The 26191-nt window shown below is 46.5% G+C and overlaps 9 protein-coding genes across 10 annotated transcripts; 4 read left to right on the top strand and 5 right to left on the bottom strand.

The window, feature by feature from the left end:
• Positions 1 to 307: 307 nt before the first annotated feature.
• BDBG_01471 lies at positions 308 to 5355 on the top strand. 2 transcript variants are annotated; one of them, XM_031720348.1, is made up of 3 exons: positions 308 to 741; positions 828 to 2880; positions 2968 to 5355. In XM_031720348.1, the coding sequence occupies exons 1-2, from the start codon at positions 585 to 587 to the stop codon at positions 2342 to 2344; spliced, it is 1674 nt and encodes a 557-aa protein (XP_031576487.1). In that variant the 5' UTR covers positions 308 to 584; the 3' UTR covers positions 2345 to 2880; positions 2968 to 5355. The 2 variants fall into 2 exon arrangements, with proteins under 2 accessions (XP_031576487.1, XP_002628563.1); XM_002628517.2 differs by having other exon boundaries at positions 828 to 3424.
• On the bottom strand, positions 2878 to 7708 carry BDBG_01470 (uncharacterized protein). The gene is made up of 2 exons (XM_002628516.2): positions 5809 to 7708; positions 2878 to 5751 (listed from the first exon to the last, which is right to left on the bottom strand). Exon 2 carries the CDS (start codon positions 5586 to 5588, stop codon positions 3624 to 3626), a length of 1965 nt encoding a protein of 654 aa, XP_002628562.1. The 5' UTR covers positions 5589 to 5751; positions 5809 to 7708; the 3' UTR covers positions 2878 to 3623.
• Positions 6293 to 6845, top strand: BDBG_01469 (uncharacterized protein; the record flags this gene model as incomplete). The annotated part of the gene is made up of 1 exon (XM_031720347.1): positions 6293 to 6845. The coding sequence occupies one exon, from the start codon at positions 6293 to 6295 to the stop codon at positions 6572 to 6574; it is 282 nt and encodes a 93-aa protein (XP_031576486.1). The 3' UTR covers positions 6575 to 6845.
• Positions 7709 to 10436: 2728 nt separating the features above from the next.
• Positions 10437 to 10766, bottom strand: BDBG_16384 (uncharacterized protein; the record flags this gene model as incomplete). The annotated part of the gene is made up of 1 exon (XM_031724347.1): positions 10437 to 10766. One exon carries the CDS (start codon positions 10764 to 10766, stop codon positions 10437 to 10439), a length of 330 nt encoding a protein of 109 aa, XP_031576485.1.
• Positions 10767 to 10911: 145 nt separating this feature from the next.
• On the bottom strand, positions 10912 to 11765 carry BDBG_16383 (uncharacterized protein; the record flags this gene model as incomplete). Its single annotated transcript, XM_031724346.1, has 2 exons — positions 10912 to 11384; positions 11435 to 11765. 2 exons carry the CDS (start codon positions 11763 to 11765, stop codon positions 10912 to 10914), a joined length of 804 nt encoding a protein of 267 aa, XP_031576484.1.
• Positions 11766 to 15142: 3377 nt separating this feature from the next.
• On the bottom strand, positions 15143 to 18735 carry BDBG_01465 (fatty acid elongase 3). Its single transcript, XM_002628511.2, has 3 exons — positions 17713 to 18735; positions 17350 to 17632; positions 15143 to 17276 (listed from the first exon to the last, which is right to left on the bottom strand). Exons 1-3 carry the CDS (start codon positions 18118 to 18120, stop codon positions 16885 to 16887), a joined length of 1083 nt encoding a protein of 360 aa, XP_002628557.1. The 5' UTR covers positions 18121 to 18735; the 3' UTR covers positions 15143 to 16884.
• A 208-nt stretch (positions 18736 to 18943) lies between these two features.
• On the top strand, positions 18944 to 19171 carry BDBG_16382 (uncharacterized protein; the record flags this gene model as incomplete). Its single annotated transcript, XM_031724345.1, has 1 exon — positions 18944 to 19171. One exon carries the CDS (start codon positions 18944 to 18946, stop codon positions 19169 to 19171), a length of 228 nt encoding a protein of 75 aa, XP_031576483.1.
• Positions 19172 to 20148: 977 nt separating this feature from the next.
• BDBG_01464 (cytochrome c oxidase subunit 5a) lies at positions 20149 to 21062 on the top strand (the record flags this gene model as incomplete). Its single annotated transcript, XM_002628510.2, has 4 exons — positions 20149 to 20372; positions 20540 to 20585; positions 20709 to 20826; positions 20941 to 21062. The coding sequence occupies 4 exons, from the start codon at positions 20149 to 20151 to the stop codon at positions 21060 to 21062; spliced, it is 510 nt and encodes a 169-aa protein (XP_002628556.1).
• Positions 21063 to 23061: 1999 nt separating this feature from the next.
• BDBG_01463 (fungal specific transcription factor domain-containing protein) lies at positions 23062 to 25930 on the bottom strand (the record flags this gene model as incomplete). The annotated part of the gene is made up of 4 exons (XM_031720346.1): positions 23062 to 24277; positions 24354 to 24444; positions 24732 to 24991; positions 25113 to 25930. The coding sequence occupies 4 exons, from the start codon at positions 25928 to 25930 to the stop codon at positions 23062 to 23064; spliced, it is 2385 nt and encodes a 794-aa protein (XP_031576482.1).
• Between the last annotated feature and the right edge of the window lie 261 nt (positions 25931 to 26191).

Genomic DNA, 26191 nt, shown 5'->3' with positions numbered 1-26191 from the left:
TACATAGTATGTGAGTAAAGTGAGGGCATCGAATTGGAAGGCTGAGTAGAGAGGAAAATTGCCGGCTTTCTCAATGTATCATGAAGCCAAAGAAAGAGTGGGGGAAAAAATAATTCTTCCGCCGCTGACCCTCGCCGCTGGCCCTTGCAGAGGAAAGTTCATCATTTCACAGGTCGGAGGCCGTAACGAAGAATCAACTAGTAACTAACTAAAGGGTGGGGCCATCTAACTAACTAGTTCGCGTTAGACTCACTCTTTAAGCTTAACGGAAGATCGGAAGAGCCGCAAGTTATTCTGACTCCCAGCTTACGTACTGAGCTAGTTATTACTTATGCGTCGCAGGCAAGCCAGCAGCATCTACGCTATCGCAATGAACAGGAACATGCCAAGCCTTGCGTGCTGTATTGCAATGCCCTTCTCGTTATGAAGCAGAGAACAGCATAGTTTCGCTCAAGTATTCTTTGGGACGGACCGCTAGCTTTTGGCGAACGAAGAAGATTCCCGTTACTCGGAACCGTTGTAAAGGCTATATAGGCGCTGAGACCATATCAACATTAGCCCTTGCAGCCGGGAAACTGCTCACCATGCTTCCTACCTCATGGCAAACTCCTCGTCAGCAAGGGATTTATGTCGTCGTATATCGTGGCAGATACTACGTGCAAAAGATTTCTGCAAATTCTGACAGCGCATATAGTCCAGATATCCTGTGTACAATACCTGCAAATAAGGTGGAATATATCAGTAGGTTACATGCCAGCTTTCTTGAAGCCAAACCGAGGATTCACAGAAGGCAAAGGCTAATCCGAACGACTACTTCGATACTATAGTTTGGCTCAAGGAGAGGCGGCAAGAGTATGCTGCGAAGGAGAAACTACTCGAAGATTTCGTGTTTACCCTGGATAGTTCTCAACCCCGTGGCGCCGAGTATGTAAAGCGGAAACTTCGGGAGGTTGGCCTTTACCTCTTACCATCTCCACTCCCACCCAAACGTTGCGGCAACTATTCTGCGCTTTTCACAGTTGATCTAGACATGCAAGTAGTATCTTTTGGGCGTACGATACACCTCAGTCTGACCAATTTTCCCAAGGACCGTGACAAATTCTTTGCTGCGCCTTCTGCTCCCTCCTTTCGTTGGCCATGCCTCCCAATCGCAGCACATTACCTCATACCGTTTCCATCGACCGTGCCGGTTGCATTGGAATGTGATCTTGGCAAATATGAGACCCAGTATCGCACAATTCCTCTTTCACCCAGCAGATGGTTATCTACTGACCTTGACTCGTTTTGTCCCTTTCATGATCTGGCGTTTTCCAAGTTCAAAAGAGTATATTCTCAACTTATCTCTCAAGAATACACCAGGTGGTCCCCACTTAATTTCATGTTCCGGGAACTTGGATATGCTATCATCTCTTTTGCATCCGGGAGAGTGTACTTTCGAATTGGGGAGTCGACAGATCACTACCCAGTAAATGAAGCTTCTTGGCCGTCCGAGCTTGCCTTTGGATACCATCTAGCACGCCATCTCCCAGGATCTGCCCCTGAAGAAACAATTTATTGGTTTGATAATGTCCTAGTCAGCCTAGTTCCGGAAGTTCCACAACAGAGGCATATCTATGTCGACAAGACTGTCAGCTTTGGGCTTCAGCAAGGAAAACTTGCCTTCCAAGCCATTTTACTGTCTCTATCAACCGTGATACTTATTGACGTTGAAGATGTGCATGGAATCCCGGTGGTGAAATACACGGAGCCCCTCGAGTTATTCGAGAACTGTAAAGGCCCAGCCATTTCGTCACCCGAGTCACCCATCCACACTTCGTTGGGCAAACTTCAGATATCTCCTCCACTACTGAAGAGCAAAGAAAGCTTCAGGGCGCTCTCGAACTTCTTCACAACCGCTACACTCCGCCGCCTAAAGCCTCATGGTCCGGAGACCCAGGGCCGCTTGCCGAATGAACTCTACTACATGATCCTCGACTACACCGACAACACCACATTTTTAACATGTGCGAGGGTCTCGTATCTCTTCCGCACATACTGCCTTTCAAAAATACGCCTCTGCGAAAAGAATAGAAATAACAATCGTGATAGCGATATCTACGATACAAGCAGTCCGATCGACACATATTCCTACCAAATCACCCAAATTAGCTCCCCACTATGCTTAACGGTTCAAAATAGAGCATCTGGTGAGTATATAAAGTGGTGTCCATCAAAGAAGTCTCCGCCATCTTGGTCTCCCGAACCAGAAAATGAGTTGTGCTTGGTCCCCATGTTTGGGGAGCCAAATCGACTTAGCGAAAGCCAGCAAGCTCTGAATATTTTCTGGAAGGCAGATGATTCATAGGGGGCGATGTTCTTCCCTTTATTTCTTCTTTCCTTTTTATGTCGGGGATTAGGTTTTCGATACCTTTCGGGATGTGTTTAGCCACGCGTTATATGTTGGCGTGGTTCATAGTTTGACTTTGGAAACGGAGCGGGCTCGATGCGGGTTTACCTATACTGTACCACACGAAGTAATGAGGTAATGAACAATTCTGCGAATCGTTGATTCTGCATCAGAATCGAGATCCTACTTCAGGGAGTTGTCATTAGGGAAAAAAGAGCTAAGCTTGAGCTAGCCGTAGCCGCTGCCCAACAGAAAATAAAGCTCGAGATGAGTTTCAGACCGGATAGTGTGGAAGTTCAAATGGCTTGATTTTCGAATCCTCGCACGTCCAGGAAATTCGTCTGCTGTCAGATCTCCTCGCCCCATTTCTTCCATGAGATTGCTTTAGTGAATTCATAGGTACATATTCTTTAGATGTGCCAAACGTTAATATCTGAGAATCTGAGAACGGCCCCACCACCATCACACCAAGAGAGTAAATTCGAATTAGAGAGGTATGGAAAGTTAGTCTCATATTTATATAACTAACTACTATTCAATATCAACTCGAGAACAGATAATTAACTAAATATAATATTAAGTGAAATAAATGAAGCAGCTGTATCACCACAATAGACAACACGCTCCTGGGTATGAATACACATGTTCCTGACAGAAGGGGAAAAGAATAACATCAAGAAATCGAAAAAGAAAAAAAAAGGAAACCTAAAATCCAAAACATATTCGACCAGGGTTAACGAAGACAGAAGATGAAACTTTGGGCAAACGTCATTTTGGAACGAGTATTGTTTCAAAAGAGGATACCTCCTGCCGAAGGTTCAGCATGGGGTTGAATAGATCTGGGGTGTAGGGCTGTGTGGGAGGTATTAGGTAGGAGTGACAGATCTCAGGCACTCCGATGTGGTAAGGCAGAGTCTGGAATAGTGTGCATAAGGACGGTGGTGGATCAAGGATTGATTCGGTGATGTGATGTATTTTTGCAAGAGAGAGGAAGAGACGGCAAATATCAGAGTAATTTTGTAATGAAGGGGTCGTCCAATAACAGGGAGGTAAGGAGGTTGAAAAATAGAGGGGGTCGCCAGGAACAACAGGCAAGGAAGTGAGAGCAAGAAATCCCCAGTTAAAAGAAATAATAGAGCCAGGTAAGGTGCCAGACCCCAAAATAATCGCTGATATAACTGTACTGTAGTACGTAAAGTGATAACTCCAATCGCCATAACTTTTAAACCACCCGATTTCAGCTCCACCGTTCATCGCCAGACGCAACGTGCTTCTTCCGCAAGATAGACCCAAGGCCGCTAAAGGCCTTAGTCCCTACACGAGAGACGGATTCGCTTGTCTCATACAGACGTTTAATACCCTTCGAGTGCGCCGACTTCCTCAGCGGAGCTTTTACGCTGTCCGCTCCCGGGGCTTCGGAGGGGTTCCAGGTACCTGTGTGGTAATTCCAAGACAAATTGTTACCATCAGCTGGAGAGTTAGATCTCGAGGTCGCTGTCGATACTGATGATAAATTGCTCAGATTGGCGGTGGATATGCTTCCACGCGGTGTAAAGGTGTAAGTGTTCCGGGAGTTAGCCTTCAAGATGGCTGGATTCACACTCTCATGTGACGGATGCCGTTCGGATGGGAAATCGTCTGCTGGGTAAAATCGCTGTTTATATCGGCGGGTTGCGGAGCGGGGTGAAGAATTATCCAGGGAGGCAAAGTTTGGCATGCTGGATGTACTTGTCAAACTGTTGATCGAGTGGGTTCTTTCATGGAAGCCTCTTCTTTTCGTTGCTGTCTGCAATGAGTCTGAATTGGGTATGTCTGGAAAGGGGAAATTGGGAGATAAGTCCATTGGAGTGATAGGCGATGGTGAAGAGTTTATCGGGCTTTTAATACTGCTACCACGGCGAGATGCACCATGTGTTGGGAACGGGGGTTTGGGTGTGAGTCGTGGATCTCGCAAGGGCGTGGATGGAAAGCTATTTGGAGATGATTCAACAGAACCTGGGGACGAAACATCTGACGAGATCGCAAGTCCCGTTATCTGGGGTACGGGTGGTATGATGTCCTTCTTTTTGGCCTTACTAGTTCTTCTATCATCTGTTCCACGGGTATTTCCCTCAAACATAGCTTCATTTATGACTCGTCTCTCCGTTGTCTGGTGACGGTTTCTAGTAGACCTCTGCTCTGACATCCTAGGTGATGGCAATAGAGATCGCCTATGTTGGGGGAATGGCGTTGCACTGCGCGATTCCGTCGAGGCAGCAGAACAATGGGGTTCGGGCTCCGAGTTCGAGGAGAGAGCGCTTCCAGAACGCCAGGTTAGATTGGAAAGGGAGTGAATGGATGCATTCGAAAATTTAGTTTTTATAGGAAAGGTTGACTCAGAGGCTGGCTGGGTGGAGCTCCGTTTTTTGCTATATTTTCCTAACTTCAAGCTAGAAATCCGATTTTTCATGCCTAAATTGCTAGGACTACTCTTGGGGGACGTTTGACCTGTGATACTGGTAGGTTCTCGTCTCTGCTCGGTTTCTGTTGCTCGTCCTTTCGAGTTTTGGCAAGCTGGAGGTTCTATAGATATCATTTGCGGTTTACTTTCTGGCGCATAGAAGGATACTGGAGTTGCAATGAGAAAGGACGTATGTGCAACATCTTCGTCATCCGAGGATGCTGTCTCGGAATACAAAGAACGGAAGTATTGAAGAGCTTCCGTTTTTGCGGCATGGTTAGTGGAAAATATTGGCTCGATAGCTGGAAACATAGGCGGCGAGGTTGACGTGGACGTTGATGAGGCCATTGAGATCGGCTTCGTCGGTTGCGGTTGGAGAGGAGGCATCAATGTGATACAGCTGGCCCTTTTGACGGTGTTAATTGAACCGGCTCTAGATATGGTTGCTTCTGAGGCTGGGAAAATGGGAATTTGCAAAGGAAATTCGTCTTCCGACGTATAGTTCTGGTGAACTAAGTGGGGTGAATCGGAGCCCATCTCTTCAGGTTCGGAGACACCAGTATCGCTGTCATTTTCTATGGGGGAAAATACAGACTCCGTCCGCCCAGACACCTCAGCTTCAGATATCTCCTCTTCCTCGGATTCATATCTCGGGTATATATCCGCTGGTCGAATATCGGTCACATTTATTGAAGGTCTCGGATTACTGAACTTTCTATGAAGTTCAGAAGAGCTCATTGCTTGTGCGGCGGCGGTAGCCATGGCTAGAGGAAGAAACCTTTGGAAATCCCCGCCGGCTGTTGTTGATTCAATTTGCAGCAGGGAAAAGCCAAGAGGATAAGGGCTGGAATAAATCGAAGATTATGTACGGATCATATATCAAGGTGAAATAACTAGGACACGAGGTGTAACAAGAACTGGAATACTGATATTAGGTTAACAGCTGCCAGCGTGCGATGCTTCTGAAGACGTAAAAGCTCACCAGGTAAACTCCAAGCTCTAATATTAGGGCGGCAGAGCTTCAGAAAGAGTAAATGTACGCAGAATTCTCATGAGTACAGAGCTAAGGTTGCTCTATAACACGAATGAACGGCGACCATGTCTGGGGTTGTAAAGGAAGGAAACCCAAACACAAACGGTGAGGTATGAGATGTATCATGACCCTGCTCGGTTGTGAAGACTCGAACCCAGCAGCTCCTCTTTGAATCCCAGACGGCAGAAGGGGAGGGGGGGTGCGAGGGTCATGAGTATATCCTAGGATCGTTCGAGAAATTTGCCTCCCCCTCTCCAACCCCCCAACAGGGCATGGTACCTGAAATAAAGTGCATTTCGTCTAGAATTCAACGAAGCCCAAGCAGATGGCTTGAAGGGGCTTGAAAAAAATGATACTGATTGGACCACGTCTGACTTTTAGGGCGAGATGGCATCAGGGTCGAGAACCGAATCCAGATGATGGCTGAACAAAAATGCGGAGTGTACAGCCACAACCAGCAGGCGAACGAGGCGGACGGGGAGGTTTTGCAACTGTCAAAGGCTCTCGCTGTCTCCGTGATCCCGGTGGGCAAACCAACCGCCAGTTCCAAGCCAGCCAAGACACGCGAAGAGCCCCTCCAAGTCATCCGCCTCGCCAGCGTGCCAATGAGAACATTGTGGATGACGATGGCTTCAAAGATGCGACACCCCGACGACGCCAGTTTAGGCCAGGGGAAGCGACTCGATTGCACCCGTCATTCCCCCTCAACTTGTAGCTATTTCAAAAATAGTTTAGCTAGTTAGCCATCAACATCGTGTGGGTGGTGTTCATTCTGACCGAAGTCGGGATATCAAGATCCCCTGTGTTTCTGCACAAAATATGCAGTGCGTCCGTAAGCCCCGTTGTGTGTCCCAACATCCCACAGTGCATTCGACGGGCATAACTTATAAGTAGCCTGAATCCTGATCGACACCGTTGTACAGAGTATATGCTGGGATAGTTAATTATAACCCGACATGCGTGTCTCCAGTTAGTCCTGTTGTCCAACACATCCATTCTGGGGGCTTCCGTCCTGGTGTAGGTATGTAGAACTCAGCCCGCAAGTTGTCATGGCCGGCAAAAGGCTTTGCTTGGTGATATGACAATCCAAGGGTCTTACTACATTCCAACTATGGAAAGTCAGGGCAAGCCCATATCTCCAACGATATATATCAAATCTTCTCCTGGGATCTTCGCAAGCAAGCGACCAACATCTACTCCGTACAGTAAATCGGTGGTAAGCCTTGGGTGTCTCGCTGGATATATGTAAGGCGTGCAGTCTGATTCGCCTCCAGCAATTTTTTTAGCCCAGGATGACAACAGGCACCTTTCGCTCACGACTGGCTGCCAACATCCAACGCGATCGAACCTCTTCCAGGTTTATTAAGCAGTAGTTACAGAATGCTTGACGTTCGATGTGGCGGCAGATCCTCGATTTGCTTCCAGCTGATAATTTATTTCCCACAGCCTTTGACCAACCAGGGGATGAATCGCTGAACCAGCTGGATGTGCTCCTCTCGGAAAATCTCATGTACCCCTCCTGATCGCTATATTTTTTCCAGCTTCTCGGCTGTTCCGAGTTGATGATCTTTCAGGATCACTGTCAATCACGTTTCAGAAGCTCTGGCACAGAATGGACTGCATATGCTTCAATGGCATGAGGTGCGCCGCACCCTCTACCCCTAAGATTGATAAAGATGATATGATCAGCTACGAAAAACAAACCGAAAAGGATTTATTTCATGCTCTCCAATGCCGATATCTCATTACGAAATTAAGCCAATCAAGCGGCGTTCTGCGACTATTTTGCGCGTTTCATCAGAGTCGGTCTATTCTTGATACCTTCTACTAAAAACAAAAATTGTTAACGTCCGCATCGAAAATGTCCGGAGATGAATGGCCATGCGAGCCAATAGAGGGTTTAGCTTAACTGATAGATCTATCTCTGGAAACAAGAAACCATGGGTCTCCTTCGATCAAACAATAAGAGAAGCAACACACTCAGCTATCACAGGCACGTCATAATCTACGGAAAAGATTTTCCAATGTACGGCGCAATCAAAGAAATATAGCGACCATACGACCAGCTTACTTCATCAATAACTTGACAGGCAGAAATTTCTCATGGCGTTTTTGTCACACAATTGAACGTTCGATTAAACTTCAGATTCCCTTCTCCTATTCAGAAACAGGGGTTTTGGCTTTAATACGCGCTAGGCAAGGTCTCTCCCGGATAGGAATATCCCAAAGATATCATCAACCCCGGAAAGTTCGCTATGCCTGTGCCGAATGCTCTCATATTCGAGCATATTTGAACAGTAGTCGAACAACTTGTTTTGATGTTTCTTTTCTTTTTTGATAGCAAAAGCTCATAATATGCGGTTTCATATACAAACCTGTGGGGGGAGAGCTCTCCTACCTTTGACCTCCGAGGTGATGAAACCTAGACTATCTGCAATAAAGACTTTATCATCGAGGATGTCCACAAGGCACTGCTGTTACTTGTTTGTATTTGTCACCAAGTTAGGCGTTCGTTCGGGCTCTTCATTCCATCCTTTCTGTTCTTCTGTGAGCGACTTGTCGTGGAAGCCAATACGGAGCACAGAGAGATCTTCTGACGGTGACTGGACAAACGAAGGCGGGTTCTTTCAGTGAGGCTGTCTCTAGATATCCTGTCGAAGCAACAGAGCAGAACGATTGCCCGCCGCCTATTAATATCAACACTGCCACACAAAGTTGTCGGGAGCTTTGCTTTCAGATAGCTCTTGGGACAGGAAGGTGTCAGGATCGATGTAATCCCGTGGAAGGGAGCAGGACCGGCCCCCGACATGATGAGTCAAACAACGCGCACCATAGCCCAACCCTGAGCAATCTGCTAGGGGAATTGCAGATGACAGATCGGTTGGATCTTGACTCTTCGGTGAGCAGAGAAAAATAGAGCTATTTCCCACAGCAAGCATACCACGACACTTTTTCTCACGTTTAAATATGCTGTGTTTATAACAGGCACTCGGTTTGTCCCTTAACGCCATGGCCCTCGGACGAGCATAACCAAACTCATACGTACCAACATCCTTGTCATACTTTATCTCCTTTCCTGGGCGAGGTAGGTACACAGCTAGCTTGGTATCTAGGTACGTGATTGGCACCGACTACATCCAGGTCTAATAGAACGAACGATGGGCCGTTTTCGCTTGTGCATACATGCCTCGCATTATGATGCCTGCGCGTTTGATGCATGTCCCACTCGAGTAGGGTCAGGTTCAATTCCTCGCGCCCCATCCGAACTGAGGTCCTTGCATCACTTTCTTTGGGAAGGGAACCCGGATCCGCCGTATATCACATTCCACTCGTGGATGTTACCGCATAGCACTGCCATTCGCAACCAACCAAATATACCCTGGTTAAGGCTGATAAAGAAAACAGCACTCATCCGTCGAAAAGTCTGTATATAAATTAGCATGCTGAACCTCCGACCGTCCCTTCTTCTTTCGGATCACCGTGTTGTCAAGTCAAGTGAGGGAAAAAAAAAAAAAAAAAAAAAAAAAAAAAAAAAAAAAAAAAAATCATAGCTGTCTATCTCAGCTAAGCAAGCTAGCGCGGGCTATGGGTCTCACAGTTTGAAGCATAACACGACCCTATAGTCGATCGCCCTCCCTACTCGCGGCGGCGATTTTAAAGTATTCTGTGCTCTTAAGAGTCTGCTGCCTGAAAGCCACGCAACTGGACCCGTTCAACCGGTTTCAGCTAGGTCTGTCGCCTTGAAACGAGCCCGATCAACTCGGGAAGACATACCTTTTTTTATTTGCCACAGACCTACCAAACAATTGCATGGCTATGCTAAAGGAAGAATCAGAGTTGCATAAGTAGATGAGGAGTTTTCTGGAATAATTTAATCAGAAGGGGGTATATGGAAAGGACGGGAAGAACTGATGGTAACGTTCTAATAGTATATAAACATCATCATTCCCTGGCTTCGCTCTATTCCAGTTACTAATATTAAATCTAACGTACTATTTGGGATCCTTCATTGTTCTGCTCAGGCAACGGTTTGACAACTGTCCCATACTTATTCTCTGCAGCCCAGGATAGTGATATCAGACTGTATCTCTCTTTTGACTCCATATTGGCGCCCTGCTCAAGCAGCAACTTGACACTGCCTCCTGCCCAGCCCTTGCAGCCCAAAATAGTGGTGTCCTGCTATATTTATCTGCTGGCTCCAGGTCTGCGTCTTTATCCACCAGCAGCTTAGCGACAGCACTATGTCCAAAATATGATACCACCATGAGACCTATAGAAAACCCAGGGTATCGCACATGTCTATGCCGTCCAGCGCGCCAACAAATTCGGAACAACACTGAATAGGCCCTCGAATCCGGGTCAGATATTCTCAAGGCAAGAACGTGTTATGGTAGCGTCGTCATTGCTGATATGGACCTCGCGGAAGTGAAGAGTCCAAAGTTCGGCCGAATAGTTCAAGAAGGCGTGTCTAGCAATGTGGGGGCTGGCTTCCGCAGTTGTATCTGTCACAAGACTAGCTTCAGAGTTGAAGAAGTTAAGATAGCGAACACAGGGGCTCTGCAAGGGTGCGGTGTGCATTATGGATAGTGATAAAGTGATGCTAGTGTAGGTCCTTGGGAATAGTCGTAGATGATGGCAGATCTGCGAGGAACAACTCCCGAGCAGTTTGGTGAAGGAAGTAGACCTTGCCCTGATAGATTGAAACGAACAATCCACACCAATATCTGAGGCGAACCTTCAAGTCCTTCTTCTTCTAGGTCGAGGTCGTGAATCGACTCTGATTTGTGATCTATATTTACGTCAACGTTCATTTCCGAGAGCGTTAAAGGCCGTTGTGCGGCCAAAATAATATTTAAAGCCTTTCCGAACAAACGAATGTTTATTAGACTTGTTGAGAATCTGCTCATATGCTTGGTTGACACTCTTTGGCAGCGGAATCGACTCCTCTTGATGTCTTTTTAGAGTCTTCTGCCCTCAAGTAATCAAACACGAGATATACCCAAAGGTATGTACGGTGCTGAATTTTGAGCAATCTATTCTCCAGGTGACTCTTTATTTGGGCTGATAGCACTTTCTCCCTTGACAACCGTTTGACTCGGTATTTGATGACGAGATCCACCTTTTCACTAATTTTTTCCGACTTTTCCCCCCTGGTATACGGATTTGCGGAAAACAGTCCGACAGGGCCTGGAACTTGGACTCGATCTGCTCATACGGGCGACTCGTTAGAATATATTTCAACTTTCCATAGCCTAACTGACTGCTGCGGAATTGGCCTGACACATTCCGCACCAAGTCCGCTAACTCTGACGCATCGCATTCGTCCAGGGCATCCAGTACAATGATAACAGGTCCGGCCTCGGGATCCCGCACAGCATCTCCTAGGATAGTCCACAGAGAGAGAGGGTTAGTTGAGTTGATAAGACCTGGCCCGTTTTCGTCGCATGGTTTTATCGCAGTGAAGGCTTCTGGGAGAACAGCTGGCGAAGAAGTGCACAAAGTGCTTGGCGCACGGTGTTCTGGTCCTGATCTTTGTAGAAGAAGTAGTAAATAGTCGCCGATCCTGGTAACTCACGGTCAATCAGGTACTTGGTCAAGACCGATTTTCCACACCCTGGGTCCGCTGAGACCAGCACCGGCCCCGACTCTTCTTGTTTTAACCATTTCCGGAAGTTGTTGTGTCCGAGGAACCACTCGTATGTGCCCTCTACTCGGTCTTCCACGCGGTTTTTGTTTATGTTGCATCCTCGGTGCTCTTGGTGAGACGGAACAACTGAGACAATTTTTTTGCTTGTCAATAGCTTCTGCTTGGCCGTCTCTTGCTGGAGTTGAAGATGCTTTCGTGAAATATCCCGTGCTCTACTGCAACTTCTTGGAGACTTGTCATTGATTGCATAGGTTAGCATTTATGAATTACAAGACTCCGCGACACACTTGACGAACCAGATCGAAATTCGCTGATTTTCTCTCAGCCTCAACTCTGCGTGGATGGATTTTACATCAAAGATCTTTTGCATATGCTGCCGCCGCCATCGCTGCATATCCCTGCCAATCCTTATTTTATGCTAATCTGAGTAATCACATATACTGCGAATGACTAAACAGGGGAAAGTAGTCATTAAGTCACCTGCCTCCATTTCAAAACACAGTACATCCCCTTCTGCAGAAAGTTCATCTCTTTGACTGAAGCATCCTTCATCACCTGGTTCGCTGAAGCAATTAGGCCAGGGTGAATTGCTGGATTATGATCTTTTTCAGCCGTTCAGGCCGTGGTACCAACTAACTTTTATCGCAGATTTCCGCGCAGGTTGCCGCAACATTTGCTTTACCAGCTAAGGGATGAATGAATCATCTTTAATATAGCCTATCATCAGTGCTTGCTAGGGCAAGCAAGCTATGGCGACATTATTTTTCCCCCAATGTGTAGCTCTTGGCATCGTTGGGATCCACATATACTGGACCTTCGTGCTTTTCGTCGAGAAAAGCTTGCGCGGCAACGAGGTCCGTAGGTATGGCACAGATCCGGCCGACGGTGTACTTTTTGTTCTGATCAGACATGCTTTGCTGATGGGGAAAGATAACGGCCAGGGCAAGAGAGCCTCAGAGTGTCAAATTTGGACTTTGTTGGGTGGAAATTGCGTATGGTTTGGTAGTTTTATGCAAGAGAACAGAGCACTCGAGGGGATTCGGGTGCCATTAAAGGATATAAGGATGGGGTACAAAGAATGATGGGAACAGAAGGGAGATGCGGGGAATTGTAGATGGCAATCCTAGCAAAAAAGGGGCAATTACTTGGCAGCATGGTTTAAGAAAAATGAAAAAAAAATATGAAAGTACTTACCTTTTCATCAATTCTCTCCTCAGGAGCTTTTCTTTTCTATTTCTTCTTTCTTTCTGACTTATCAAAAAAGGAAAAAATTCAAAAAGGGACACTTTCCCCCCATATCCCGGGACAAGACGCCCTGCTGCACTAGAAACCCGGGTAGAGATGAAAGCGCCTGCGAAAACGAGCTCGTCTAGCTATACAGTCACCTGAGTCATAAAATGTCTGTCTACCCGGATGTTCGGAGTTGACGACCTGTGCAAAACGTCTGCTCGACCCAAAATTCTCAGCATGGGATGAAACTATTGTAGGGACCGCGACAGAAGGTCATAATCGCATTAACGACTTGCAGAGCTAGCATGACCGGAGAACCAGGGGTGCCATATGCCAGTGAGAGATCCCGCGCCCGATTTTGAATCTGGCCACAGTTAAAGTTGGCTAATTCAGGACAGCGTTGCTTTGCTGATTGTAATGCGGGATGACTGAGAGAGAACTTTGCCAACCCTACCCCGTATTTCAGCCGTATCCCAGCCTGCTGTAACTAGCCCATCCGAGCACGCATTGCACGCCATAGTGCGCACCTGGGAAAACACGGGCCTCCGTTGGGCTGGGGTTTTCTTACTCCACTATCTACATGCTATCGATGTAGGAAGCTCGGATTTCATGATTGGCATTTTAGCTATGCAGAGCAACCTCATCATTGATTCCATCGGGGTGGACAATGTCAGAGACCACACCTCGATAGATTTAGATGTCGTTGGAGAAGGACTCGGTGCCAAGCTTTCGCTTAGAACTAACTGGGATTAGCGTGAACCTTGTTCCATCTCAATATAAATATAGAAATTCTATCTCCCTGGTTCGACAACAGAACATTTGTGGCCGTGATTCCAAAGTCCACACCACAGTATCACGAAAGATATTCAGCCGCATCCAAGTTTGTTCTAATTGTCATCCATATCTAAAATAGGGCTATCTGGAAGTCTTGAGGTGACACTGTTTGCAAGATCGCCTATTCACTGATTCTGCAGAACTGGAACTCCGATCTCTAGCTCTGTGAGAAATCAAGTCCTCAGGTCAACCGCAACCAGCTCCATCGATCTGGTATAACAGATATATTCCCTAAGAGGTGGTCCACAGCTTTTGGACAACCCTTATATAGAGGGCAGCTAGGACTATCACTGCTGCCTCGGCCGGCCTGAGTTGAGGTTCTTCTTGATCAACTTCAGCGTGCGCCCTCATTGTGATGAGGCAGGGGAAATCAGTAATTGATGTGGCCATGTTGTTGGGTTACCATAGCACACGATGCCGGTGTACTCCTCGAGATCATCTTGAATAAAGCCGCAAATGAGATCTGGGATACGGCCGGATGCCGGATTATCAACCGAGATGGCTATGGCAAATGTCCCATGCAAATCTCTCACCGAGAAATCGCGACTATCGACGAGACCAGCCGTGCGTCACGATAACTCGCTATACAAAGATGAAGAAGCCCAAGCCTTCTCCATCATTGATTTCTTCTAGAAAACGGCGGCCTTGGACCATTGGCTTATGTGGCGCTAGCATGCTCTTCACAACCCTGCTTTATAGGAGATACATGCTGTCGGCTTATGCGGTCGACATTTAGAATAGATTCCCAGTCTCTGACGTCCCTGTTGAAATTGTGAATATCGATAGAGATTCCGAAATATGACAAGACCTACATGGACGCTTATCTAGGCTCTGGCTCCTACCTAAATCTTGACCTTCCATCGCCCCGTTGTGGTCCTTCTTTCGGGGTTCTGCTTGTAAATACGATATTGTACTGTCCGCTGGCTAGTGGCAAACAGATTGCCGGAGATCAATCACAAGACATGCCAACGAGGTGATGCGTTTCGTTATCTGACACCCTGACTCGGGAACTCACGGGGGAAACCAGAGCTGTGAACAGTCCAGCACTTCACGCACACCACACCACACCACTTCCCCAATCGCGCTCTCCTCCGTTTCCTCACTGTCTACCTATACCCAATGACCAAGCCCTTTAACATGTGGAAACACGGAAACTCAAAACTGATTCTTTCACATTGTAACGTTAGTAAATCCCACCCTCCCCCCGGCACAGGACGCCTCCCATTATACATGCACCCACATCAAAACACGGAGATACAATTTCCCAAGCAGGAGGATACTATAGACACCGACGTAGATGTAGGCAGATGAGCGGTGGCCACCAGCGCCATGTATGCTTCATTCCTTTCGGTGCACTCCACCGCACATGATGTGTGGAAGATGTAGCTTTTGAAAACGGATGCAAAAGGGGCTGGGATATGTAGTATTTTTGTCCAGCATATTTAATGACTATATAGAAAGAGCGAACAGAATAGAGGCCATATCCAGTTAGTTAGTTAATAATAGCTAACCCACCACCATTGACAAAGGGAAAAGAAGATTTAAAAAAAAAAAAAAAAAAAAAAAAAAAAAAAAAAAAAACAGCAAAGAAAAGCTAAAGATCATACCGTGCATCGAAGCATTTGAGCGAGTTGTACCAGGTTAACGCCAGGCAAATAGAAGTAACATTAGATTAAATAGACATCGCAATTTAAAATGATACCCAAGACACCAATAACCAGAGCATAATTTAAAAATGAAAGCGACATGAGGAGCGCCCCACCAGAGCAAAAAAAGCATGAAGACGGAAGGTGGGCGTCGGGCCTTTCTCAGAACTCACAATGATGTACGTTCAATGATATATAATAATACACCTACATAGGTATGGAGATAAGAAACCCCATCCCCACTCCCCTCTCACCTTTCAATATCCATTGCATTCCACCCATAGCCCATCAACAGCGAAATGTCGTTGCACCATCGTTGCGATGTGATGTGGGCGATGAGAGGTAGCTGGATAGGCGAGGTAGGGAGGAACGAGTAAAAAATGAATCTGAATCTGGAACATAGGTATCTGGGATGTGAAGGGTGGGTGGAATCCAAAACTCGGAAGAATAGTGGGTAGGGATTTGGGAGAATGAATGTGCGTGGTGATTTCAGCGCGTAAGGACATGGAATGGGGAGCTCATTGTCAACAACGGCCTCGTCGCGTGCGGTTCATCTTGTCCGTTGGGCTGAGAGAATGGTTGCCAATTGAGTTGATTGGGATTGCGGGCTTAGTATCATCGAACCTACCAAACAGAATCCCCTTTCCCAGTAGTTCAACAGTACAGAAGGAGAAAAAAAGAAAGAAGGTTGAAAAGTACATCAAAATCCAACAAGAATATGTACATGTACATCATAGTAAGATAGTCAAAACAAAGGGAAAGAAGGCATGTGCAACCCCAATCATAATATAATCAATACATCAATACTTGTTGGTATTTTTTTTATCCGTTTATCCCTCTTCCTCGCGTTTATATAGTTTTAAAGGCAAGGCAAAAATAGAAAGAAGAAAAAATTAAAAAAAAAAAAAAAGACAAAGAAAAATATGTGGTAGGTGATATATGTGTGTGATTTGATTGATATGTGATGTAGCGACGTCGTCGATATGTTCAAGCAGAGAGAAATAATAAGCACCAAGCAAGAAACCAAGTGAAGGGTAAAAAAAAAAAAAAAAAAAAAAATGGATGGAGGGAATCTGAGAAGGGTGAAAAATAAAAACTAAAGGAATACAGCACATGGAAGGAAAAATCACCTGAAAGAAATCCGTGGCAAAAAAGAGGAGGAAAGAAAAACACCAGAACGAACTGGGTATTAAAGAAGTATTATTTCCAAACCTCAAACCTCATAATTCAGAAGTTATATCAAGAGGGGGGAAAAAAAAAAGTGAAAAAAATGAAAAAAAAAAATCATCTCAATCAGTGACAAGTGATGAAATTGGTCACAGCGGGGTTGGAAGAAAAGCGACAATGATCAATTGATTAGATTCGACCAAAAGGCAATGTAAATGTAAGTATTAAAAAAAAGAGAAAAATTAAACAATAAAATGATCTGCACTCATTATATGGTAGCTGGCGACTGGGGGCAAGGGAGGCGTGTCGGATTTCAAAAAAAAATTTAGCGGCAGAGAAGCTAATTTTCCTTCTTTGCTTCAATAATTCCCACTCCGTGTTCGTTTTCCCGTGTTTTAGTTCAGTGTGTCCCTCCCTTATCTTCTCCTACTTGAATTCTTCGTTCTGTCTTTGGAAAACAAAAAAGCAAAGCAAGCCCCTACGCTCACTTTGCTTTTATACCTAGGCCTTTCTCGACCGTGTGACGGGGCCACCATTCGAACGCGCTGAGGTAACCGCAGATCCGTTCGTCGCGTAGGCATGGCCATTTCCATTGGCAGTGCCATTGGTTGTCGCCGTCGTTGTGACAGCCGCAGGCTTTCCACCAACCGACGGAATCTCCATATTGCGCATATCAATCACAGCCTGCTTGCCGGTATTTCTGCGTGGGCGGCCAGCTTTGCCTGATTTCTTGTATGTGGCAAAGTAGAAGGAGATGAAGAGGAGGAGGTAGGACGAAAGGATGATTAGACCGGAAAACGCGGCGAATTCCTCGCCGGCGCAGTGCCCTGCGTTGGGCATGTGTGGGAAATAGGTTGATGTGAAGTAGGTGTAGGATGCGAAGTACACGAATCCTGATAGAGTGTATTAGTTTGCATGTGGTTTTGGATTGTTTTGTTGGGGTTGAGTTGTTATTTTATTACTCACCCAAGTCAATGACGAATTGTACAATCTGGAGGATGGTGACCCATTTTTTCCACCAGATGCGGATGCCCCGGGCGCTCTGGAAATAGTACCAGTACATAACGACGTGGACCAGGAGGTTTAGGGTGATGGGCACCCAGGAGACAGCTGTGTGACCAATCAACTGCGTGTAGCACAGAAGAGCTGTGGCACCATGGTGGTAGGTATGGAGGAAAGTAAGAGGCTTCTTCTTGAGGACGAGGAAGACGGTGTCGAGGAGCTCCAGGTATTTGGTGAGATAGTTCAACTATAACGGAAGTGTTAGCGGGTACACTTTACGTTTAACCAAACATAATATATATCCGACAATAGGAATATGTGCCATACATAGTATAGAACAACCAGGGGATCCGTCCAACCACCCTTAACGTCACAAATAGCATAAAAAACGCCGTTCCTCCACAGCGTCGGAAGAAGTTGTTCGATAAACAGAACCAGTAGCGCTCCACTGATCAAGGTCAGGTATAGATTGTGTATGAGGAAAACACCATTCAACTTCATCGCGGGGCGGTTTCTCATGATCTCTCGACCGCCAAAGACGATGATATAGTAGGACGCGAGGGAAATGAGGGTTCCGTTCAAGGTCGACATGGGAGTCTGGCCTTGAGTGAATTTAAAGTCTTCCGGCGAGAACCCCGCGACTGCCGTGTAAGCCTTGGAGAAGAGCGGCCATAGTTCAATGCCGAACGGACGGTCGAGGGTTGGAATTGGGATGGAGCCGAGGTCGAACGACATATCGAAGAGACGTGTGTGTGTTATGGTCAAGATGACAGGAGGAGATGGCAGTTTTCGAGGGTGAGAGCGTTGCAAGGAGTAGTTTCAGTCAAACGCATACACATATAATCGTACACAAATAAAATAATAAAAATTGATCACGGCGCGACAGGGTTTAAATGCGGGAATTTATATATAACGGTATGTAATGTAGTATGCTGTTCAGATCCAAATGGCGATCCAATCGATCTGCAGAGGCAGAGCCACACCCAAAAAGAAAAAAGAAAGAAAAAAATTGTTAAGGAGAAGAGGGAGAAAAAAAAAAGTGGTAGGGAAACGGGGACCGATGAAGGAGTGACAAGAAGAAGAGGAAAAAGCGGAAGAAGTGGAAGAAGAAGAAGACGCCAAACAAAAGGGCGGGGGCTGCAGAGAGGACAGGCAGCAGAAAGGCGCGGAGAGGAGAGAAGTTGGGAGAAATAAATCAATAATGAGAAGAAAGAAATGAAGTTTGAAGATGAAGCGAAATATAGCGAGTCGGCGTAGAGTTGAGGAGGAGAGGAAAAAAAAAAAAAAGGAGGTATCGTATGGTTTGGAATGGTATGGTATGTACGCGTGTGACAGGGGATTGCGGCCCGATTGGGAGGGGGATCTGTGGTACTGGCACTGTACTGTGGACGGTTCTCACGAGCAGTAAAGTGTAAACTCAGTGTAAACTCTATGTAACAGCGTAATTTAAACCCCCAAACTGGAAACAGTACAATCGGCCCTTGGAAAGAATAAATTACACTACCTCGATCCGCCCAAGCCCGTAGTAAGGGACAACAGGGGCAACGCACACAGAAGCATGGCAACAGACAGCTGCTTGGGTTGTATCGGCCAGTACGCACGGCGACATTGGCTGCTTGGCGGGCTCTGGGCATTTCGGTCAGCATGGCATGTGATTGGGCTGGAACTGGTCATACGACTAAATTACAGTCTCGTCATTACATCCGATAATACAGATTATTACAATGGAGGGAAAAGCAAGATGCCGAAAATTACGTCAAACCAGGCCAGAGTTGGGAAAAGGTAAAAGATGAACCCTCGTCAGAAGGTGAAAAAGGTTAATTGGGGCATCCATGAGTTGAAGAAGAATGTTTAAAGTAGTTGCTGAAGGTATTCAAGGTTGACCAGAAGATGCAGAATGGGCATGGGCATGGTTCTCTACCAGCCAAGATGTCGAAGTTCAAAACCCTTGGATTTGGTGGTACATGGCAAAAAGAAGGTAAGAACAGAAAAGAAATGAGAAGAGAATTGCAGGGTTTAAAAAGTGTATCCAAGTAGCATGAGGCTTCTTGGAACAACAGTCAGTCATAGCGATTGGGAGAAAAACTGTGAACAATACGGAGTACATATATATATCTGACTTAGCAGAGCCGCAGCTACAATAGCAAAGCCAGAAGAACGAGAGCGCTTCTTCTGTACTATAGATATTAATTGGCATCCTTTCAACTGAACAAAGCTGCAAAGCTGCTCATGAGAACGAGTGTATCTACATGTACCTACTTGCCATCTCTTGCACTCTCCTGCTGGCTAGCAGCAGCCTCCGCGGCTTGAGGGTTAGACTGAATATTTTTTTTTTAGACAGGCTCTTGTCCTCGTAGTGTACGATACTCTGCGACGAACCACGGCTATCTATCACTGCCTAACTACAGCAATTTGAGAGGGGTGCACTCTTGAGCTGCTTGATGCTGTATGTTAACAACAGTTGTATGTTGTATGTTGTATGTATGTTGTATGTTGTATGTGATCTGATATATGGAACCCAACCAGGTCGGGCCAATTGCTGACCAAACCCGCCCCAGGCTAAACCGCTCCGAGAACTTCCCACAGCCAACTCACTCCCACCAACCACACCACCAAACCAACCATCACCACAACCAACCACTTCGCCTTTTCTCCTCGCCCAACAATCGTCCAACTTCCCGCACAACCACCACCGCTCCTCTGCGCTGTCCACATCTCCCAATCCCGCTCAGTCTAGCTCAATCGGCAACCTCTCTCCCCCCAATGTCGTCCACCACCCTCTTCCGCATTGCCTCGCGCACAGCCCCAGTCGGCTTTTTCAGAGCTTCCTACTCTGCCCGATCAAGAGTTGCCGCGCCCGTCTTCGCTGCTGCCGCCGCTCCCGCCATTGTCGCCTTTGGAGGAGTGAGCAGCTTCAGCTCGTCGTCCAAATGCGCCAGCGGAGCTATGGGCCATGAGGAGGAGACTTTTGAGGAGTTCTCTGCCAGGTATGCGCTCGTAACAACTCTTTCCCGATCCGCACACCCTCCGACATCGCCTGCAACTAATGAGCCTCTTTTCTATTTTCATTTTGATTTTGATTTTTACTTCTGGTTATTTATATCCATATTGTTTTACAACCCATCTAACCCTCAATTCCAAAATTGTTCAATAGATATGAGAAGGAATTCGATGGTGTACAGGATGTCTTCGAACTGCAGGTATAAAAGCCTCCCCCAAACTCTCCTATCATTCCGGGAATTCCAATTGCCGATTGATCCCCGCTTCCCTCACAAAAATTCAGCTGAAGACTAATAATTACCCTCCCTGTCGAAATCATACAGCGAAACCTTAACAATGCCTTCGCCTACGATCTCGTCCCCTCCGTCAGCGTCATGACCGCCGCCCTTAAGGCTGCCCGCAGAGTCAACGACTTCCCCACCGCCGTTAGAATCTTCGAAGGTTCGTTTTGCTTCCCATACACACGAACAAGAATGCCAATTGCAATTTCAGCAATCACACTTTCACACCAGAATACTGACAAACACTCCAATCGGGAAAAATAAAAACACACAGGCATCAGAGCCAAGGTCGAAAACAAGGCCCAATACGAAATGTACCTCGAAGAACTGAAGAGTCTACGAGAGGAACTCGGAGTCACGCTCCAGGAGGAATTGTATCCCCAGGAGCAGAAATAAAGCACCCACCGCCATTCTTTTTCTTCCTTTCTTCCTTTTTCCTTTCCTTAAACCGTTTTTTATTCCGTTTCGAAAAAGACTCAATATCAATTTGGTTTCCCGCCCTCTCCTCTCTATCTACTTTCTCTCTCTCTCCGCTCTCTCCGCTCTCTCCCATCTGTAATATCTCTCCTGTCACCTGCCTGCCTCCGTTTTCCTCCTCTACCAGACAACTCGCATTTCTAAAGTGGTGAATTGGAATTGGGGTTGGCGGTCCCATCATTGTTTAAAATATATAATACATACAACCCGAACCCCTAAAATATCCGGAAAAAAAAAAAAAAAGAAAACGAAAAAGCGTCGAGGGTAATGTGGGGGGGGGCGAGGGCAAGGACATAGATGTGGATTGCGGGAGCAGGAACGGGATGAATTGTTATAGGGAGATAGATGGTGATGAATGGGGGGGTAGGGTAGCCATAGGGATGGCGATTATTGATTGCAATGCGAAAATGGGGAAATGGAAGAAAATAAAAAAGATGAAAGAAGAGAAGGAAAGAAAGAAGATGAGAAGGAAAACAAACACACACACATACACATACACCATACATACATACACACACTAGCCAGCAATCTCTCACTCATCACAAAACACACAAAAATGACTTGCATATATGTACATGTAACTATATGAACACTAGGAAGAAGCGGGGGGGATGACAATTTCTACTATTTATTCCATACTCTTTTTCTTTTGTGATGGCCTCAAAACCACTACTTAGCTGTAAGAACAGGCAGCGGAGAAAAACAAGTAGGGATGTATATATATAGTGGTGATTTATTGTAGTTGTGGAATGGAGTCTCTCTCTTAGCCCTGTTTCATTACTTCTCTCCCTCTCTGCCATCTTTGAAAGGAAAGTCAGGAAATGCAAAAAAGATGGGATTCCAACAATTTGTTACACTCATCTGAATGCTGCATAGATAAATTAATGTGTCAATGAGAAACATTCCAACTACTCACTTACTACTACTACTTACCACCTTATGCATGAAATGCCCCTTTCATACCATTTTTCATACCATTTTTCAAAACAGATAGTTAATAGAATAAGTTACTCCATTATGAACTTTTTTTTTTCTTTTTTTTTTTCTTTTTTTTTTGTACATACATGTACACACATCTATAACTTTTGTGCAAGAGAGAGAGAGTGAGTGAGAGATTAGTCTATCCTTTTTCAATATTTTTCTTCCCTTCCTAACTTCCAATAAAACGCTCGACAAAAAAAAAAAAAAAAAAAAAAAAAAAAAAAAAAAAAAAAAAATCCGTTTCTCCGTGTCTTGTTGCGCCGGCCCCTTTCTTTCAACTTTCTAAAAGAGAAACCCCTTTTAATTTTATCCATGCGCCAACCTCCGAAGACATTAATAATAATAGAAAGAAGTTACATATTAAAAGAAAAGAAGAAGAAAAAAAAAAGGAAAAAAAAAGAAAATCTCAGGCTGAACATGGTGTGCTGGTAGTGGTGACGAATGGCTCCGATGATGATCTTGCTCAAGGACTTTTAAAAAAAGTAAAGCGAAAGGGGAAAAAAAATATACTGCGTAGGGATGTGTATAGGGAAAGTTAAAAAAAAAATATAGTACGTTGTCGTATGCCGCCGGGGCGCGGGGGGGACGTGAATGTAGGAATAAACGACACCCAAACGATGGGATGGTGGGATAAGATGCATACGCAGCGTATAGTAAAGAGTTAAGTACCTACTAGACTATAGGTACGTGCGTGGGGGGAGACAAAGGGAACGTACTTCCAAGCCCGTTTATTCCAAACTTTTGCTTTCGTCTTCGTCTTCTTTTCCTCTTTTTTTTTTTTTTTTTTTCTTTCCTTTTCTTGCCTTTTCCCTTTTTTTCCTGTTTCCCCTCTCTGTGCTCGTGGCATATTCTCCCGCGAGCCCGTTTTCATCTCTCAGGCCTCCCGCAACCCCAGTTCAGCCTCCATGTCGAGAGTGTATACATATATATACACCCTTCACGCCCACAGCGGTGGATGAATATACTCCGCCGCCCGATCCATCAAATTCGGCAACGTCCACTCTCCACTCGTCGTGCTCTCCGGCGTATGTGGCGGGAGCGACTCAGGCTTTGCCGGATGGGTTAGACCCGCAGCGCTACTTCCCGTTGTCGACACGGCGAACCCACCTCCAACACTAGGCGGGGAAGTGGACGACGGCGTGGGTATGGCGGCGGTGCCGGTGTTGTTTGTGCTGCCAGTGTTAGCGCAGCCATGAACGACCATGTGCAGCGGCGCCGCCGACGGGCTTTTCTTGTGCTGCGCCTGCATGCTGAAGGCGGCGTTGAGTTTTTGCAGGGCACGGAGCGATTTGGTTAAGGGTTTTGCCCACTGGGTCTGAGTGTCGGCTACAACAGAGATGGGGAGCGGGGCAGTAGAGGCGATGGAGACTGATACCGGGTCGTAGCTTGGAGTGGATATGTTTGTAGTGCCATTGATCATGTCAGAACGCTCTATCTTCGTGGCACGGTATGCCTGTTGCGGTGAGTGCATCCCGGCAGTGCCAGCTGTGCTTGGGCCGGTAGCGGTAGCAGGGGCGTTAAAGGCACCCTCAGACGCTGCACGTTCTGCTATCACTGATTCAAGCCGGCGGAGTAGTTGCAAAATGTACGGGTCGTTTTTAGATTCGCCAATCACGGCGAGGAGGAAGGCGGAACTGATTGCGCGTTGCAGACCGATCCATGATCGCCCAGCCTGGGGACTGATCGAATATAATTCTATATAGGCCTCGATGGTGCGGGCGAGGGCGGCGACGCAATCCTTGCGCATGGCTACCCAGGAAGGGTCCTTTGACTCGGCATTCTTCAATGCGGGTCGACAGAGTTCTGACGTTACATAAGATGAGTGTAGTTTCAATGCTAATCTTTGGATGTGGTCGAAGTGGGTGAGGCAGGATGCCGGGTCGCGGAGGTGTGGGGATACATCTGTCATGATTTTTTGAAGTTCATCCCTGTATGCCTGGATGACAGTAACCCCCATGTGCGACTGCGGTGATAGCATGCGCCCCTTGAGAATTTCCAAGGTGAGTGAGATTATCCGGCTGAGAGTTTCGAAGTAAGAGCGGTGCCCTGGCTGTGAGGTCGAATGGTAGGGTATATCTGGTTGGCTAAACGCCATCGTGGATGGCCTGTCATACGACAAGGAGAAGTGACTATCTTGCCATGCCATCGACCACCTGTGCAAGTAAGTAAGCATTAGGACGAAACAAGCTACAGAAATGACCACCACCAGAGGCGATAGTTGAGTCTTACCAAACTCTTCGCCGAATGTATCTTTCAGCAGATGAAAACCTGTTCGACTCTACGTGTAAACCAAGAGCAAGACCCATTCTTAGAGTCATACCTGTGAAAGAAAGGTTAGTATCGTTGTATACTTCTTAAGTAATTGAGGTGAAGTAATTGGCATTTGATAGAATACTCACCCAGTAAAACGTAAGAAACGCCGGGATTCATATTGTACGAAAGGACGTTGCCGATAATAAGCAATGTCTGTATCGCTTCGAGCGTCGGTTGAGACAAGAAATTCGTCATTCGTAAAAATTGATATGAGCAGCATACTAAAACATGTATTAGATTTGTTTACAATGGAAACTGGGAGTATGGCGGGGGCGATTCAGAAAGGAGACATACCGTAAACTTGGGAGGTCAACTCCCTCTCCTTGCTAGGAAGGTCGGATGATTGGCACCCCGCAGCCAGTGCGGCGAAGAGCAACCCAACAAAAGCCAGGCTCATCCCGTAGGGCTTGTCCGTATCCTCACTAGATCCTTGCTGAAGACCGCCCCACAGCATCCTGTTTTGCAGGAGAGTATTTAGATTCGCTTCAAACTGATCGATATCAGGAATAACCGGATAGATTGTTGTGCTGATATCACGGTAACTTCGAATGAACCTAAGGCAGAAGAAATAGAACCAACAAGAGTTTTACTATTTAGCAAAAATGTGCTTGTGGAGCTGAGGAGGGAAGAAGACACAAAAGTAAATAAAATAAAATAAAATAAAATAAACCTTACATCCTGCACTGGTCATCGTCGGGTAAAACTGCACAGACAGCACGCATGTCGAATGTACGTATATCCGTTGACCAGAGATCAACGAACGGGTATGTAGCCGATTCATTATCAAGTCCCAGCTTCGGAAGAATGCCCCCTTCAAGTAACGCCTGGGAAGCTTCCTGCGAAGTGCCTGATCGACCAAGCAGGTAGGCCAAGACGGACCTTGATCCCAGATGTACGGTCCCATTCCCCAGCTCATTCGACGCATGGATTCCTTCGCGGTCTGGAAAGCTATCCGCCGAACGAGCACCTGAACTAGCACTTGGGATCGTTGATGGTATAGGCTGGGCAGACTCCACCTGCTCGAGGCCCATCCGAAGCGATGAGATCATATTTTCCATATCCTTCAACTTGGCGCATACTGTCTCCCATTCCTCCTTGGGAATAGCCACTTTACCTGCAACACCCGTAGTGGCAACTTGCAGCTCCGTCGGGCTCACTTGGAGACTGCCAGGCTCAGCTCCATTGCTGGTGGTCGCTGCTGTCGTTGCAGCTGCAACATACGCTTGGGCTGCAGCAACCTGCCGCTTCTTCGAGGGCCGTTCGTACGAACATAGATCCGCATGGTCTCGCTTGACGCAGCCGTCACAGGGCAGATTGCGATCACATTTTACCTTGCGGGTGTGACAGGGGTAGCAGGCTTTGGGTTCGCGCGCCTTGCGTTTGGTGCGAATGATTGCATCCACCTGCGCCTGGGGGAGTTCGGAAACAGGGGTTGAGATGGATGTAAGCGGGGAGGTGGTGGCGGCGGCACTAGTGGAAAGTTGTAGCGACATGATCGGCTGAGCTTTTATAAAAAGGGTATGCTGTTGAGAATGAAAGGCATTGGGATCATTGTTACTATTGACAAAAGAATCTATATAGGAGTCTGGTATTGTGGCTGGTCAATACATAGTCGCTGGCATCTCGGGGCGGCGGAGAGAGTTGGAAAAGCGGATTTGCTTCCGGTAGGGAGAAGTGTGTTTAGATGGGGCTCCAGATGGACCCCCCTCCGGACCAATGATAGTCCGATTGTGGCGCATGTAAAATAACTGGAA

This window comes from Blastomyces gilchristii (genome assembly GCF_000003855.2).
Source record: "Blastomyces gilchristii SLH14081 genomic scaffold supercont1.2, whole genome shotgun sequence".
NCBI lineage: Eukaryota > Fungi > Ascomycota > Eurotiomycetes > Onygenales > Ajellomycetaceae > Blastomyces > Blastomyces gilchristii.
This window is presented reverse-complemented; position numbering and strand designations above follow the sequence as displayed.

Coding starts and splice junctions, on each gene's coding strand:
- BDBG_01471 (XM_031720348.1), top strand. CDS start 585: ATGCTTCCTACCTCATGGCAAACTCCTCGTCAGCAAGGGATTTATGTC. Junction 742..827: donor AAATAAGGTGGAATATATCA/GTAGGTTACATG, acceptor TCGATACTATAG/TTTGGCTCAAGGAGAGGCGG.
- BDBG_01465 (XM_002628511.2), bottom strand. CDS start 18,120: ATGTCGTTCGACCTCGGCTCCATCCCAATTCCAACCCTCGACCGTCCG. Junction 17,633..17,712: donor CCCTGGTTGTTCTATACTAT/GTATGGCACATA, acceptor CTTCCGTTATAG/TTGAACTATCTCACCAAATA. Junction 17,277..17,349: donor ACAATTCGTCATTGACTTGG/GTGAGTAATAAA, acceptor ACACTCTATCAG/GATTCGTGTACTTCGCATCC.
- BDBG_01470 (XM_002628516.2), bottom strand. CDS start 5,588: ATGGCTACCGCCGCCGCACAAGCAATGAGCTCTTCTGAACTTCATAGA.